Source organism: Rhyacophila brunnea, unplaced genomic scaffold, assembly GCF_057557595.1.
Source record: "Rhyacophila brunnea isolate RB1 unplaced genomic scaffold, BYU_Rbru_1.0 scaffold_24, whole genome shotgun sequence".
NCBI classification, from domain to species: Eukaryota; Metazoa; Arthropoda; class Insecta; order Trichoptera; family Rhyacophilidae; genus Rhyacophila; species Rhyacophila brunnea.
In genome coordinates, this window is record NW_028232904.1 from 2,553,050 (window position 1) to 2,570,477 (window position 17,428).

The 17,428-nt window shown below is 35.2% G+C and overlaps 1 protein-coding gene across 2 annotated transcripts in view; it reads right to left on the minus strand.

The window, feature by feature from the left end:
- Window positions 1–17,428, minus strand: part of pbl (epithelial cell transforming 2 pebble) — a 127,116-nt gene that overhangs the window by 85,312 nt on the left and 24,376 nt on the right. For both annotated transcript variants that reach the window (XM_085951092.1, XM_085951091.1), the window contains exon 2: window positions 1,308–1,608. In XM_085951092.1, coding sequence (XP_085807218.1) covers window positions 1,308–1,608 — 301 coding nt within the window. The remainder of the gene's footprint in view (window positions 1–1,307; window positions 1,609–17,428) is intronic.

Consider the following 17,428-nt stretch of genomic DNA (forward strand, 5'->3'; position numbering starts at 1 on the left):
AGAGGTGAAAAAATAATAAAACAAATTTCATCAAATATATTTATTTTATATTATATAAGTAATTGTAATTGTCGCGATGAATTATCATAATATTATTTCGAAATAGAAAACATTCGTGACAAAAATGTTCAATTATTCTATAATTATTGATGACTGTACAAGCGTTGAATTTAAGAAGCTTTGCTTGCAGCCGGACTTATTTGCACCTGATGAACTTTTGAGGGCTTTAGTTAAAATTATCAATATATTCAAATTATTTGTAAAAAAATCACTAGTTCTACGATTATTATCAATACATATTTACATAATAAATGTAGGTATGTAGGTTTTTGCTATGAAGTAATTTTTAAAAAAGATTTTAATAGCTATATTTATTGATAAGCATCTACTTCTGTTTTTTAATGTTTAAGAAATACCGGTATCCAATAATAAATACCGAAAAACCGGTATTGACATTTCCATTCGGTATTACAATCCCTAGAATCGACTAACAAATAGGGTGGAAATTATTAACAAATCTCTCAAACACGGTTATTTATAAATGTGTCACATTAAAATATTACTTTGAAAGATGTATTAAAGCCACAGAACAGATTAATAAATAGAATTCAGATATGATATACCCCAATACACTACATTTTGAAGCAGGGTTTTGAATGTGTGAGTGTCCTACGAAAATGAACCACACATTATAGACCTATTACAATAGTGTGTTGCAACCTTCAAATACAATGCACCAATGAGTCAGTGCATAGACCGAGAGCAGTTCAGTCAGAACGAAGGACAAGCATAGATTGACGTATTCTTGACACATGTTTAAGTTTATCCCATATTCTTCCACACCCGTTAGGTATTTCAGTTCCCATTAATTCTTTGTTCCCTGATTGAAGCACAGGGTGATCTTCCAAATTCCGTTCCGATTTTTGGGTTTTCATCGCATGTCTTCCTCCTTCTTAGGGCGACGTTCGTATTCATACACCTACAGCTATACACATATCAACACATCATCTCTTGGGAATGCCCTCTGCAACGAGCCAGAAACATCGAGGAAAGAAGGAGGAAGAACACGCGGTGAAAACCCATTACGAGAACACATAGCAGTGAAAATCTCAACCATTATATTATTAGAAGTAACTCGGCAAAGCCACGGATAGTATTCACATAACTAAATTTATTTTGCACCCACTTCACTATTAAAGCCTTACTTGAAACGATCCATGGCCAAAACCATCAACCCACTCTCAACTATACTTCGAATTAAAGAATTATAATAGAAAGAAATGCATTGAAAAATCAACGATAATTACCTTCTATCTTTGGCGAACCGCTCGCTGAAGACCTTCCCCTCGAACTCGGGCAGGACGTAGTGCGGCAGGGCCGGCTGGGGCTGCGGGCCCTCCCCATCGTCGCCCACGTTGACGACCCGCGCCCCCAGAAGCGGCGCGGCCTGCACGGCCCGCTCGCACAGGTCCGCCGCGGCCCCCGTCGCCGACGAAGCGCCCACCATGCACAGCAGCCGCGGAAGGTGCAACTGCAGGGGCTGAACGGGGGCCTCGGGCAGCGGCGGCGGGGGAGGGGCGCAAGCGAAGACGGCCGGCGTCGCCGCGTCTGTGGAAAATTAAAAAAAAAAAATTGTCGTCAACAAATTACAGAATATTATGTAGCCGTAGCATGTGGTCCTTGTGGCACTTGAGAGTGGGCCTATCGTTTGCTGTCAGCAAGTTATGTTATCAGCTGAAGTACGGCATTATGGTGGAGACCAAAAGAATTTTTTGAGACTCCTTTACTTTCGGTTTTATGGATATTATCCGTGGCTCTATCCGACTGACTTTACCTACTTACATACTGTAGCTTAAAATTTAGAATGAATCTTTATTTAGCTACATATTTCTTCCGATTTATACGCGGCGTAAATGTGAACTCTGCCATTCTTGGTGGTGTTGGCTTGCGTGTCTCTGATAATTACCTTAGTAATCTAGGGCATCCGTTATTTGTTCTACCAAGGTGCAGAACAAACCTGGCATTAGTAATGCCAATTAGGAGGGCAATAACCATGTTTAATGAAATCGCTTCAGATATTGATATATTCCACTTATGTGAGGTTAATTTAGGTGGACGTTGTTTTATACGTTTTTAAGATAGGGTCTATCAATAGTTCACTCTGTGTGCTTCCATCTGCTTTTATTAATGTTATTTTATTTCTTTTCTTATTTTATGTCTCATTTTATTAATTGTTTGTATTATTAACTCACATTCCTCTGTATTTTTATTTGAAAAATTGTTATTACTTATTTTATGTCATGTCGTGAACGATTTAAATTTATAATATGTTATGTTCATTACAAATATGTAGAATAAATATATTTGAGTTTCACTTTTTGTCGTCAACAAATTACAGATGTAGCCATAGCATGTGGTCTCATTATGCCTAACATTAGTGTTTGTTACAATAAATGTGTATATGTACAATGAACTACTGCGTGTACCTTGCTACGCTCCAGAATCGGAGGATAGAACAAGCACAGGGTCACACCACTTCCCTCGATATATCACCACGGGGGCATCCGCGAAAGATTCTGGCCTGGGGGCCCGCTTCAGGATGTGGGAGGGCATGGACAAGACTGTAGCTATTGGCACTAATACATATGCAGCTATTACACCAACGTCACCAACACAATCCAAAGTAGGCATCCAACTAAATTGGTACATTTCACGCAAACAACACACACATACGATTACACACGTATTAACTAACAGACATTAGGTACGTAAGCCTCATGGGCCATCTGGTCCATACAACAATGTAATTTTTGTAAAAATATATAAGTACATTCATTTTATACTTCTTTCAGTCATCTATCACAGCCTACCTACTATCTCAATAAGCACCCTTCGCCACTGCAGCCAACATACTTAATTGATTATACTTATGTATTTTTTAGGAAACTCTAGTTTCTGCCGATGTTTTTATTTTGAGAAAATTTTACAGGTGTTCGACCAATTAACTAGCTTATGTTTTACCATTTCTGACATGTTTGTCAATGAAAGCTAGCAACATTGCACAGCAGTAGCGAAGGGTGGAGGTAGGCTATTAAGATCCGCCAGAAATAGTGCACATTAAATTTTGTTAGTCGTGCGTATTTGTTTTTATTGAAATAAACTACAATTTATAGATGATGTTGGTTAATGACATATTATGTTGGTTCATTTTTTTTAATTCATTAAGCCCTGCCTAACCAAACTGTAATAGATAAAAAATATTATTCTATCTATAAAATATTCGATATTATGGATGATTTAATGGGATAATTTTAGGTATTTCATAGATAGACGAGTATTATTTGACTATTATATATTATTATGGCTTGGTTTTGCAGGGTTTAATTGAATATTAAAAACTAACCAACACCATCTGTAAATTGTAGCTTAGTTCAATGAAAACAAATACATATTATGACTGGTAAAGTTTAGTGTGCACCATTTACGGTGGATCTTAACAGCCTACCTCCACCCTTCGCCACTGCTGCACAGGGGTCACCGGAACCAATTTTGGAAACGCTGTTCCAATGAAATAAATCGATACTTCTTCGATCTCCGTACTTACGAATAATAAATCTATTGGAAACATCACTGGCGTACGTGTAAAAGTAAATCCTTCACGTTGCACATTTAAACACAAGAGTCGTTCCGCACGACAGAGCAGGGACCCTTCTATACTATATTACAATAACCGCGTCAGGTGTAAAAATTACCATGCCTCGGAATAAACGAACAGGTGAGGAATACGTAAACAGGCGGCTCCACGCATTTTCAAGACATGGGGAGATGAGTAAAACCACGAGGGTCAGGTGAGTATTGTAGGATAGAATGAAACGTCTACCACTACCATTATTATGTAAACAGCTGCGAGTGAAGAAAATAAATATTATCACAAAGGGGGGAGTTTTTCTTGCAAACCGGAAATGAGCCCCTACGCGATTGTCTTTGTTTTACTGGTAATCTTTGATGGAAAGTCATTAATATTTTAGCATTTGGTGAATAGCCAGAATACGTCTCAAATAATATTTCACCACATTGAGGTGATAATTAGTTTAAAAAAAAATAACACATGGATTAATGACATGTACATACATAATATTTGTATTTTGTATTCAAACTTTTGACTGAGTTTTACAGTAACATCGAAATAAAAAATATTGATGAAAGTTTAAAGCTATATTATTTTTATTAAGAGTATTGGTTTCAAATTTGGTTACCTCTATGCAGTGGCGAAGAGTGACTTTTGGAAAGAAGTACCTATGCTGTGGAGATCAGAGAAAAAGGGCACATTTGTCAGGTATAGGTACTTACGAAAAATAAGAAGATAATAAGATTTTATAACTGATGAACACACCAATGACAACGACACACTAAATCGATGATATTTAAATAGCTCACTGACGATATAAAATTGAGCGATGAGTTTAAACTTTAAATTATGTATTTCCTTAAACATTTATATACATAAAAAATCATTATTTACCATTTATTTTTATTTTATTAAAACAATCTATATTTATAAGTGATTGAATGCCATATACTTTTTTTTTAATCGTGGTATTATTAATTAATTTGGACAAAGCTGCAGTCATAGAGAATAATATTATGCGCAAAGGTTTAAGGCTTCGTCTTTCAAGCCTACCGTATCCCATACATTTCGGTACACGGGGCTGTGCTCACGTGACCTGACAGTCATACAAAATATATCTGAATTCCATGCATAAACAAAAATCACGTATAAATAGAATAGTTTAAGACAGAAGACGCTGTCCATATTTCTTTACTTTTGATAAAAAATCTAAATTCAGTACTTTAATATGTCTGCTTATTTTCTTGCGTTGTATTTAGTCTATCTTTCTTAGAAGGTAGACTTTGAATAATCGCCCAGTACGGAGACTTCGCTTGAGCCTCCATGAACCGCGATTTTTTTATATAAATACAAAAAAACATTTATGACTGCAAATGGAAAATTTTGTTAGTGTATAAATAGTAAATAATTAGGAACGGCGAATGATGAAATAAAGTTATATAATAATTACAAGATAAAAAGAACTTTTCATATACATTTTTAATTTTTCTGTTGAATCGTATAAAATTGTACTTGATAGAAATAATACTGAAATGTCATATTAATTTCCATAGTAACGCACGTCGGTATATATTAATAATTTAGTTGCTAGGACCCCATACACTTAGCAACCAATAATGGTGTCGAAATAACTTTTCATACAAAACAGAATTAACTGAAAATGAATTCAATTCTACTTAAAGATGGCTAAAAGTATTTTAAAAATGCATGCGCATCGTGTTCTGGTATATTCTAAAAGTCTCTAGCTAGTCGGAAAGTTAGTTAAAATCGATTGCAAGATTTGTACCGGACAAATAAGAATACGAGCTAAGAAAAACCTTGTAATAAAAAACACGTTCAACACGCTGGTAAAACGATAACCTGAAGTGGACACAGAACTACAAAGGTGGTGAATGAATTAATTATGTCACCATTATGAATAAAGACCATATAAGCATGTCCCCTCAGCTCTCGCCATCGTATTGAAAAAAAATATAAAAAAGCGTACTTTACTACCAGCCACAAAGCTTACTCATTCCACCGTATCCCCCACATCTCTATCTCCATACAATTGACCCACTTGTGTAACAGGAAGTCTTCGTTGGCAGTTAGCGTAGTTAGTCTATTGTCTTTGACGTCGGCCCGCGTAATGCCGCAAAATAGACTTAATTGAATTCTTTTTAACGCACCTAGCTAACAATATCATTATCATCCATTGAGAGGTGGGCTAACCAACCGGGGCCCGCGGAGCATACACACCTCAGCGAATAAAGTTGTGATCAAATTGAAACTATCCCGCTGTCACGGTGACAAATTTAGTCTATGGTTTCGTCATTTTGCAGAACATTTTGAACGATCACCACCTCTCTAAATTCAATTATAGAGAGTGCCAACTCTAATGTATTAGTATTTTGAATTATTATTAATTATTTATGCTAAGTTCAATTAATTTTAACAGTTTCTACGTGCGCGTACGTTAAAATACTTGCAATATTATATCCATAGATAATATTTTTAACAGAACCCAACCTGCAGACCAAGGATAATAGACAACATTCTTATTGAAAATACATAGTGCCAACCACTAAAAACAAAAAACGTGATTTTGACATAATTCGAAAAAGTGTGGACATCTAGAATGTGATAAAACCGTCCAAAACGTCATGCAGGTGTCGATGCAGTGCGGTTCAACGTGAGGTGACCTCATTGTTGTTTTGGTGATTTCGGCAGATTTTGCGAACTGACAATATTCGTTTAATGGTTCAACATGTGCAACGGGATGGGAACATCAGTATATTTTAAACACCAGGAAAAACGACAGTACACACTTTTTTACTGTGACGTCACGTGATAGTCCGTGACATGCACCATAATATATTTCACGCTTAAAGCTTTACTGACGGCCTCGCCCAGACTTCTTTTCTCTGGCACTTACAGCCCGGGGTGGACCCGACCCATTGCAGACATTGGCTTTTAATTTATATGACGCCAAGCTCACCAAAGAACACCCCGAGGTTATAGTGACATCATCCTCGCAGATTGGGCCAAACATATTTCAAAAGAATATAAGCACCTGTAGCACCAAACGAAGAAAGATCTTGACATAATGTTTGACTCAAATGTATCTTTTCACTCAGGCATCACTTCTACAACTCTAAATGCTTATCAAATTGCGCTATTATTGACTATCGGGTTTTGTATACCAAATCAAGGAATATTAATTACCTTAATTAGCAACGGACGCCCGCTCTCGCCAAAAAGTTTAGTTATAACGTCTACTTGAACTTACTATATAGCTTAACAATAATAGCGCAATTCGATAAGCATTTGGACACGTCTTAGGAAAGGTTAAATAAAAGTCTCGAATCTAAACTATATTCATAATGCGCAACTAACACACCACTTCCTCGCGATGCAATATACCTACCTACTAACAACAGGGTCCCTCCAAACTTTACAGTCACGGTGCACCGGCCATGACTCGCGGAGTGTGACAGGTACCGGTTCCAATCACGACTCACTGGTGCTAATCTGATGTGTGTATTACAACAATGCAATAATACATAACACGCCAATAACACTTCGCCATACGCTCAGAATTAGTATAGGTACCTAGTTAACTAATTTTCAGAAACTATTTAACTCCATTCACGCACACCTAGAGTTGGGTATTTCCCGAGAAAATCTCAATCTCGAGATTCGGGATTTCCGGAAAAGAATTCTCTAGAATTCCCGAGAAATCGGGAAATTTAAAAAAAAACTGTAAAAATACTAAAATCAAAAGAGACCATTTCCAAAAAAATATGATTTTTATTTATTTATGTAAGACAAACAAAACAGAAGTAGAAAAACAAAAATAATTCAAAACATTACTTAAGTATTAAAATAGAATTTCAAAAAACACAGACTGTCAATCGCTGCGTCTGACAAAGTTTTGTGTTTTCTGTCCACTTTCTTCATATAGAAAATCGTTTTGTTTTCAATTAATATTTGATAATAAAGAAATCCCGAATCCCGAGAAAAAATTCTCGAGATCCGGGATTTCCCGAAATATTAAAAATTTCAATTCTCGAGATTCGGGATGGAAAATCTCGAAAAATTCTCGAGAAATCCCGTCGGGAAAAACCCGAAACCCAACACTACGCACACCATACATAATATTAAATCACACGACTGTGAAGATCCGACAAAACAAGACAATGCACGCTAAACTTTAAAAACAAAATTTTAAATTCAATTACACCCAGCCTAAACCAAGCCATAATAGTAGAGGTAGGCTAACGAGATTCGACAAAAATAGTGCATACTTTATCAGCGCATCTATTCTATACACAAGACTGCTTTCAGCCCGCTACGGCTGCTAAATAGGTTAGGAAAGTATCGAAATATTAACACTTATTGTAGTAACAATTACACTAAGTTAGCTGTCTAAACAGTCAAAACTGACTATCTCGCTTTGAAATTTATCATAGCCAAGAGAGGTGTTATTAAAACATAGTACTTATTGTAACAATTATAACTAACGTATTGTAATTGTTACAATAAGTGCTAATATTTTGATACTTTCCTACCCTATATAGCTATTTTAGCGGCCGAAAGTAGTCTTGTGTACAGAATAGATGCGCAGTAATATTTATTTGTTTTCATTAAACTTACAGTTCATTCAATTAAACCCTACCTACCAAACCATAGATATTAGATGAAAAATATTCTTCAATCTATAAAATATCTAAATTTATGTATGATTTAATGGCATATTTTATAGACAGAAGAATATTTGTTATATAATATAATATCTATCAAAGATTGGTTTAGGCGGGGTTAAATTGAAATTGAAATACTAACCAACACCAATTTGTATTATTAGTTCAATAAAGTTCAAGTATTTTTGACAAAGTTCAGTGTCGAACTCCACAACATACCTCCAACATTCGCCACTGATAAATATAATTATTTATTATTAACTCTAAAAATCATAAAAAAACATGTAATTCAAACAGTTTTTCTTCAACAAGTATAATGTCATGTGTTGTTAAGTGGTGATACGTTCAGCCTACCTCCACCCTTCGCCGCTGCCACACGGTTACAGATCGTCTTGTACGAAGGAAAATTAACCGAACTCATCATCTCGATTCACAAGACAAACGAGAGAAAGCATCAAACCCAGTGGTATTTCCATCGGTCGGATTATGCTGAAGCCGCTAAAGGCAGCAAAGCTTTGGTGCCTATGCTTTGAATTAGTCTGATCGCCAAGAGGGGCTGGAAACATCAAGATTTTTTTTCTTATTCCGACTTGATATTTTAGTAAGTTTAACGGGTGTTATCACTGTGTGAGAATCTAATGTTAGCGTTTAACCATCTTCTCGTAATATAATGTAAATAATCTTGTTGTATCACCTGCATCGCTGTCAGTCTATTTCAATCCACGGGTGGATGAAGGCTTCCTAAAGCTTTGTCCACTCTTCGCGGTTACTTGTTTTTTGTTGCCAAATAATTCCGCCAAACATGAACACGTCTTCAACCCAGCGTACAATGAGACGGCCTATCGCCCAGCAGCCACCCAATTATGGACGTTTTCACAGTGAGTAAAAAAACCTTTCTCCTCGGACATTTAAGACTGTATAGGCTGGCCAACCAGCCACAAATACACATCGATTGTATAATGTCAAAACCCCGTATCTGACATAATATGACGAAAATGACTTTTTGATATACTAAAAACAACAAAAATACTGCCCATCGACTGCGAAATCCCATATCTGTAATATTTTAAGAAAAATGATACAGCCATTTTAGTAATTTCCCGTATCTGAACATAGCAGGAATAAACCTGTAATACCCCGAATCTTTCCTCTAAGCTGTCAAACGTGTTGCATGACGTGTGTTGAATTCAGCTTCAAAATGTCACATTTGAATTATTTAAAAGGTAAAACAGTAAGTAATATAACAAATTTGGATGTTTATCTGTATATAGGTAAATATGTCACACTTTATTGGATGTTATCATTATATTAGGCGTTATGTGCTTTGCTTTACCACTTTTTACGTTACGGGTTATTGGCATGTTATGTAAATGTGTGAAGTATTAACGGTCAGATACGGGATATTAAATATTTAGTTTTTTTAGCTTCTTGAAAAATCTGTAAAAATTCACTTCGTGATATTAACATTAGGCCATCGATATCTTAAAGAAATTAAATACTATAAACAGGACCTGTAGGCATACCATTCTGGCACAGTTTGCATTTCAGCCCGTCGTGGTTGGAGACGGAGCCGAACAGCCTCTGCGCGTATCCCAACACTCCGCCGAAGAACATCCTCGACTCTTAGCATCGTCAACGCCGCGCGAGCAGCCTGCCTCGCCACGGCCTCATCGTCGCGTGGCCGCCGTGAGGCCTACTCCGAGGAACAGTTATACAGTTCAACAATGACACGACACGATAAACGAGCATTTTCGAACCGATGACAATGTATTATGTCAGTATTATTGAAGTAAAACATAATACCCTCATTTTCACTTTGAACTTCCAGCTAGTTTACAACTTCCATGCATAGTAATAATTGTTAGGAAGTTTCTGCATTGATAATAGCTTAATTGGTGTAGCTTGTCACCCGGATTGCGATGGTAGTGCGTTCATTTCATATTGTCTATTACCTATATGTCAAATAAACAATGTCACATTCTTAAAATTATTGTGTAAATCTTCAATAAAAAGTAATCCTTTAAAAAAACAACCTTTAATTGAAACGTGACAATATACATCTTACATCGCCATATTTGATCCTAAGAGGATCCTAATATTTAGGGCCCGGATTTATATGCTAGTGCATATTTTGTTAGGGTATATGCACAGCTATGAGAGTTGCACAGAAATATGTTTTGAAAAATGCAGAATCCAAAAATAAAATTTTATTGTGCATATAAATACATATTTGAGACATTAGTGCATGTTTCATAAATAAATGCATATTTTAGGGCTTTTGCATTTATAATTTTAGTTTTTTTTTAATTATTTTATCGAAATATAACTAAATCAGATAGGTACCTAGATAGTTTAGAATTTAGATGCACTTGCATTTTTTAACGGCATCCCCGAGCTGTGGAAGTATCAGAAAAAATCAACTCGGGCACTATTAAATTTTGCGCAATCACCTCTGTGGACGTTGAGAGGTCTTTTTCCGCAAATACCTAAACAAAATACTGACAGATATGCGGAATAATTTAATAATGCCAGAACACAATACTTATTGAAAAAAATATTGTAACTTATTTTTTCAGACAAAAAAACAGCAAATAGTAGGTATGTAGGAATACTTAGGTGTCGTTTTTATTTTTAAAGTTGTGTTTAGTTTAAATTGCATTTCTTGTTCAATTATTAATTGTACTTGTAAATAAACATTTTGAAAATTGTAATTGATTAACATTATATTGATTATTTGTATTTTTTGTGATTATAATAGGTATATTGATTAAGATTATTAATTGGTTAATCGATTTTTTATCAGTAATATTGGGTGAAGTGGGTATCTACATTTTTTTCCATTTAAAATGTCAATTTTTAACTGCATATTTCTTTGGTTTTAGTGCATATTTTAATGATTTTAAATGCAAATAATCATGTTTTTTGATGCATATAAATCCGCTCCCTACTAATATTATATGGGTCTCCACAAAATGGGGTTGTATTAACAGATTTTTGTTTTTATGCGAAATTTGTGTTTGCCACTTCACTTTCTCAACCTAATAGGTGCATACTCTGGGTACAGACTTGAACACGGGGCCCACGCGGACTCGGATTATAAGCCTAGACGTTACCGCTCGGCTATTGACCTGTGTCCCTGATAACTATCTTAGAAATATAGAGCATCAGTTTGTTTATTCTCACAAGGTGCAGAACCAACGTGCCACTGGCAATGCCAATTGGGAGGGCGATAACTATGTTCAACCAAATTGCTTCGGGTGTTGATATATTCCACTTGCGTGAGGTGAGTTTAGGTGGACGCTATTTTATAAATTCTTAAAATACGGTCTCATTAGCCAACTCGGTGTACTTCTTTGAACTTCTGTAGATGTGTAATTGTATTTCCACTGCTTCTGTATGTTTATATTAGGTTCTCTTTTTATATTTTCATTTTTATTGCTTTTATTACTTTTATTCTTTATAATAATGTTTCATGTCATGTAAATTTGCGTTTGCAGTCAAGAGTATGAACCTAATATCTTATTAGAATCGGACATGGTAAAAAAAAAGTTTTTAACACTACAACAGGTTATAATAATGTTTCATGTCATGTTGTGAACGTCTTAAACTTATAATTTCTAATGTCCACAATATGTTTAAAAAAAAAATGAAATTGAATCATGGATACGAAACTCCTCGCGCCGTACGACGCCGCTGATTTACAAAAGCTTAAATATCTTCCCCTCGTAGAAACCCTCCGCAACTGAAGGATCACCTCGAATCGGCGCTGATCGCCCGGTCCGGTTTTCATTCACGGAGGAGCCGACCGTCGCTTCGGATCTCGCGTCGCCGCCGCCCCCCCCCCCCCCCCCCCCTGCCGGAAAGATGAGCCAGTACCCCATTCAAGTATGCAACATCCACGCCCACCGTCCGTCGTCGTAGGCATAGTGCTCCGATTCTAATTTCGTCCAATTTCCTCGTGTCAAGACTACGAAATCGTGATGATGCTCACACTCTGCCGCGTTGCCTGGTCACCTCTGTCGTGTTGCGCTGGTCAGACGTTAAGCGTAATAAAATATGTATAACGGAGTAATTTCCGCGAAATCGAAATCCCTCCTGACGAAAGTCGTCTATTTTGTATACCTATCATATCGTCGGTGTTTTATAAAAAGGGCGAATCGACCATTATGGCGAAATCGAGATATTAATGAAAAAACAATATGTAGGTACCTCACTAGCTTTGTTGTGTAAAAACAGCGAATTTGTATCTCCACAGGGAAGTACTTAAAAACGATAATCGTAAGGGCGAATATCCACTTAGTACGTATTACGAATAAAAATCGAATGTGACATATTAGGCATTTTTAAATATTATAATACCTATTATAATACGGACAGTATTCTTTCTAAGCTTTATAATAAACTAGTTAGACATTTTTAATCATCCACAGGTAATTAATAAATAAATCGATGACCCAGTATTTAACGGTAACAAGTCAAAAATTCAACATTTCGCGATATTGGTATCAAAATAGTCGTAAAAATGAGTTTTTCTCGGTTTTGTACAGAAACAATTCGAAAAAAATAATTTGAATACCTTGAGAGCCAAAAAACCCATATGAAATTTTACAAACTTTCTAACAAAACCAGTTTTGTACAGATCCATTTCGAATTGTTTCCATTTAAAATTGGCGATTGACCATACGATTCAATTTAGAATAGATAAATTCTGACATATACCCTTGTAAAACTTGTCAAATCATTTATATTGTAGAATATTAAAACATGATTATCTCAAAACTACGTTTTTTGGGTTGTTACTGTTTAATACTGGGTCATCGAAATGTCAAAAGTTTAAAATCCTTTTCCCGTAAATTAGCATTTCGCCCTTTTCCCAAAACAACGACGATATCGACTGTGACAGGAAAAGGGGCGTAACCCTCAGTTTTTTTTTCAAAATAGGTTTTATTGCATAATGATGTTCTACACGACTAAATACACATCGAGTCCAAAGGATGGAAGCTGCAAATGCCGATTTATTATAGAAATTTATCTGGCAATTAAAAAAAAGAAGTGACATGGGAAAAACGACTTAACCATTAATTTTTGTGTTTTTTTTAATTAACGCAATAATTAATATCAGATTAAGGGTATAAAAACCAAATTATTAATTATCATTCATTTCACGTCTATTTTGTATTTTAACTTTGACCAAAAACCATAACAAAAATGTTAGGCCCGTTTCAGATGGGACACCGGTGTCGCACTCGATATAATATAGGAGGCCTTTGTAGTATGTTTATGAACGCCCCAGAGCTAATGAGTAAACGCGTGTCCGGTACACTTTTCCGTCGGCCGCTACATTCTCAAGCCGCCGATACACTTGTTTTTATTACAGCAGCCAGTTTTATGTTCTAATTTATAACGCGAAATTATGCGTTGACTAATCAGCTCTGGGGCGTTCATAAACAATACAAAGGCCCCTTTATTCGAATATAAAGGCCTCCTATATTATAACGAGCGCGACACCGGTGTCCCGTCTGAAACGGGCCTTACTGTGCCTCCTGTAAAATTTGGTTGGGTGGATTACGCCCTTTTATCTTTCCATTGTCGATATGGTAATAATAGCTAACTATTAATAAGCAGTTTTGTCTTCGAAATTTGAAATTCGAACTCTAAAACAGTAGAACAAATAATTGCACATACCGGGACAATTTACAATATAAACATTACTCCGATAAACTGTTCAAGCGTGTGTGAGATTAATCAGATGTGCGACGCAATTTTACTAAAGAACTTAAAATTTTTGCTCTTTGAAAAAAAATCAATCAGGCTAACATTTAACACTACATGCCTATTTAAAAATTTTAGGTCTAGAAGGTTTAGAAAAACGCCAAGTTGGCAACGCTGCCCCTATTACTAATATGTCAATATGCAATTATATTATGAAAAATAACATAAATATATCCGTACGGCGCTGTAATTGATACCTGCATCAAGATCATGTTGTCAAGAGAAACATAATCTTGTAGCAATAAGTACCCAAAGAATCCGAGGATAATATTAAATTAATTTTAAAATATCTATAATGATGATTGATGACTTTAATAGCAGGCTTATACAACTTCAAGTAGTATCCAGTATCAAAATTGGCAGTGACCTATCACATTATCAGCTGATTGTCAATCTTCAACTCGATCTAAATATGAATGGTTAACACGTATCATCTGCAATCTCAATGAAAACGTTATCACTGTTATCAGTATACGCGCAGAAATAGAACTCCATGCTTAGAAGGGGCCCCAAATAATAAAAAAATCTATGAAGCAAAAAAGGGCTAAGAGCCTAAGGGCCGTATGTATGAGATTACCAAATTCTTTATAAGCTATTTAACCGATGTTCCACCATATAGCGTATAGCACTGTTTGTGACGTAAACAATCTGACGTCACGCGTCATTCAAAATGGCTGCTTCATCTGTCACTTTCAAATGTCATTTTAATAATGTATTCATTACAACAAACGTTTGCTTGAGACCCTTGTTCATTTTGTAGACTCTGTAAAACATTTGCAAACTTTAAAAACAGTGCCTAGTCGTGCTGTTTACAAAATACGTATAATTTTAATCTATAATCTAGATAGTAGGTAACTGATACAATGCCTCGTATTTCGCTTACAAAATGCAGTAGGTATTATTACACTGGTAACATCAATAGTGTCATACGGAGATTGATATAAATGATAATATTATACAGAGATCATTACATATTATTATCTAAATCCATTTGCATTTCTGTCATTTATTCTTATTCTGTTTTGACAATTCTTAATAGAAGTGATTGAAGTGAAGTTAGTCATAATATGTATGTATTGCCACCAAATAGAAACGTTTACTGCCAATACTCTATCCTTTCGTACAGTAGAATTATAAAATAAATGTGATAAAATTACTGATAAATTATTTAAAGTTCATAATAATTATTCATGTTTAATTATTAAATTTATATGGTACCGTTCGCACACTTTCAGACACATTTACAATTTCAAAATTTTAAATTAATGGTCGGGGAATGAAATTTTACAAGTTTGCCATTATTTGGACGCTATGACACATTATGACGTCACATCGTGACGTCGCTAAACAACGAATTACATTTGCACTCATGCATACAAATGAGCGGTATATAGCCTATAAAGTATTTGGGAATCTCATGCATACGACCCTAAGAATGAAAATGCTGTTCTCACAATATTAGGAAACATTACATACATTGATTTTGTCAGAAAGTCATAAAATACACACATAGGTACACGTTCATAGCATTATCACATTACAACAGAATGTAGGGTACACGCATTTCACATTTTCTCGAATCAATTCCTAATCGGCTTACAGTGCCATCGACGATCAACGCGTTGTTTTGTAGTATTGTATTTAACAGTTGCGAGGGGTGGAGATAGGCTGTTAAGATTCAACATGAATAGTGCACACTAAGCTTTGTCAGTCATACATATTTGTTTCCATTGAACTGAAACTACAATTTGCAGATGGTGTTAGTTAGTTTTTAAAATTCAATTAAACCCTGCCTAAATGAAACCATAATAGTTTAGGTATGCTATGGGTGATCCGACAAAAATGGTGCATACTTTTTCAGTCATTCTTATCTGTTTTCGTTGAATTGAGAATACATATTATATTACATATTATGGTGTTAGTGTTGGCTGAAATTCATTAAGCCTTGCCTAAACCAAACCATAGTCGATAAAAAGATTCTTTTATCTAAAAAAATATCCAAAATTATGTATGGTTTAATGGCATAATTTTAGATATTTCATATATGAATGAATATTGTTTGACTATTATTTACTATGGCTTGGATTGGGCAAGGTTTAATTGAATTTTAAAAACTAACAAACACTATCTATACATTGTAGTCTTAGTTCAATAAAAACAAATACGTTTGACTAAGAAAGTTTGGTGTCCACTATTTATGTCGGATTTTAGCAGCCTACCTCCACTCTTCGCCACTGTTATTAAGTAGATTAACCAATAGTTGTGTTCATCAAATTGTGTAAAACAGATGTTTACCGTGTATGACAGTGGCGAAGAGTGGAGGTGGGCTGCTAAAATCCGACATAACTAGTGCACATTATACTTTGTCAGTCAAACGTATTTGTTTTCATTGAACTAAGACTCACAATGTGTAGATAACGTTTCTTAGTTTTTAAAATTCAATTAAACCCTACCTAATCCAAGACATAGTAGACAACAATCCAAAACTATTCGTTTATCTATAAAATTTCAAAAATTATACCATTAAACCATACACCATTTTAGATATTTTATAGATAGAAGAATATTTTTTTATCAATAATTATGATTTGGCACATGCAGGGCTTAATGAATTTAAATGTATTCTTTATTCAACAAAAACAAATAAGTATGACAGAAAAAATATGCACTATTTAGTCGTATCGCCCATGCCTTAACTATCACAATTTGGTTAGGCAGGGTTTCACTGAAATTTAAAAACTAATCAGCACATCTGCAAGTTGTTAGTTCAATGAAAACAAAGTTTAGTGTGCACTGTGTATGTCAAATCTTCACAGCCTACCTCCAACGTTCTCTGTAAGGTGTGCGCGCGCACACCTACCAAAATATGTCCGCACACATGTTTTTATCCCCCGCACAGTCCTCACACAAAAATATTGTAAAAGAAAGTTTTCTCCGCCAGATTTTAGTAATAACTACAGGTGTGTTCAGTGAACGTAACAAACAATTCAAGTGAATACGATTGCTTGCACAGTTACATATATAGTAGATACAAATTATACTTATTAATAATATAGACACAATTACTAAACTAGAAAACTTATCCCCTAAACATGTCAAAAAGGAGTGGAAGTGATATTTCAAATGCGATCATTAAGAAGAAATCCTGTGATAAATTTAAATTGGAATGGCTCTCTGAAATCGTCGAAACAGAAATGCCATCTTCAATGCATTCGCAAAAAGTAAGAATTGATAATATATTTGTTTATTCGGAAACAGCTGATTGGGTCAAATCAATGACATTAATATGGACGAAGCATCTAGACAAAAAAATGACACTCACTTTTATGTCGGGTCTGCCGAATGG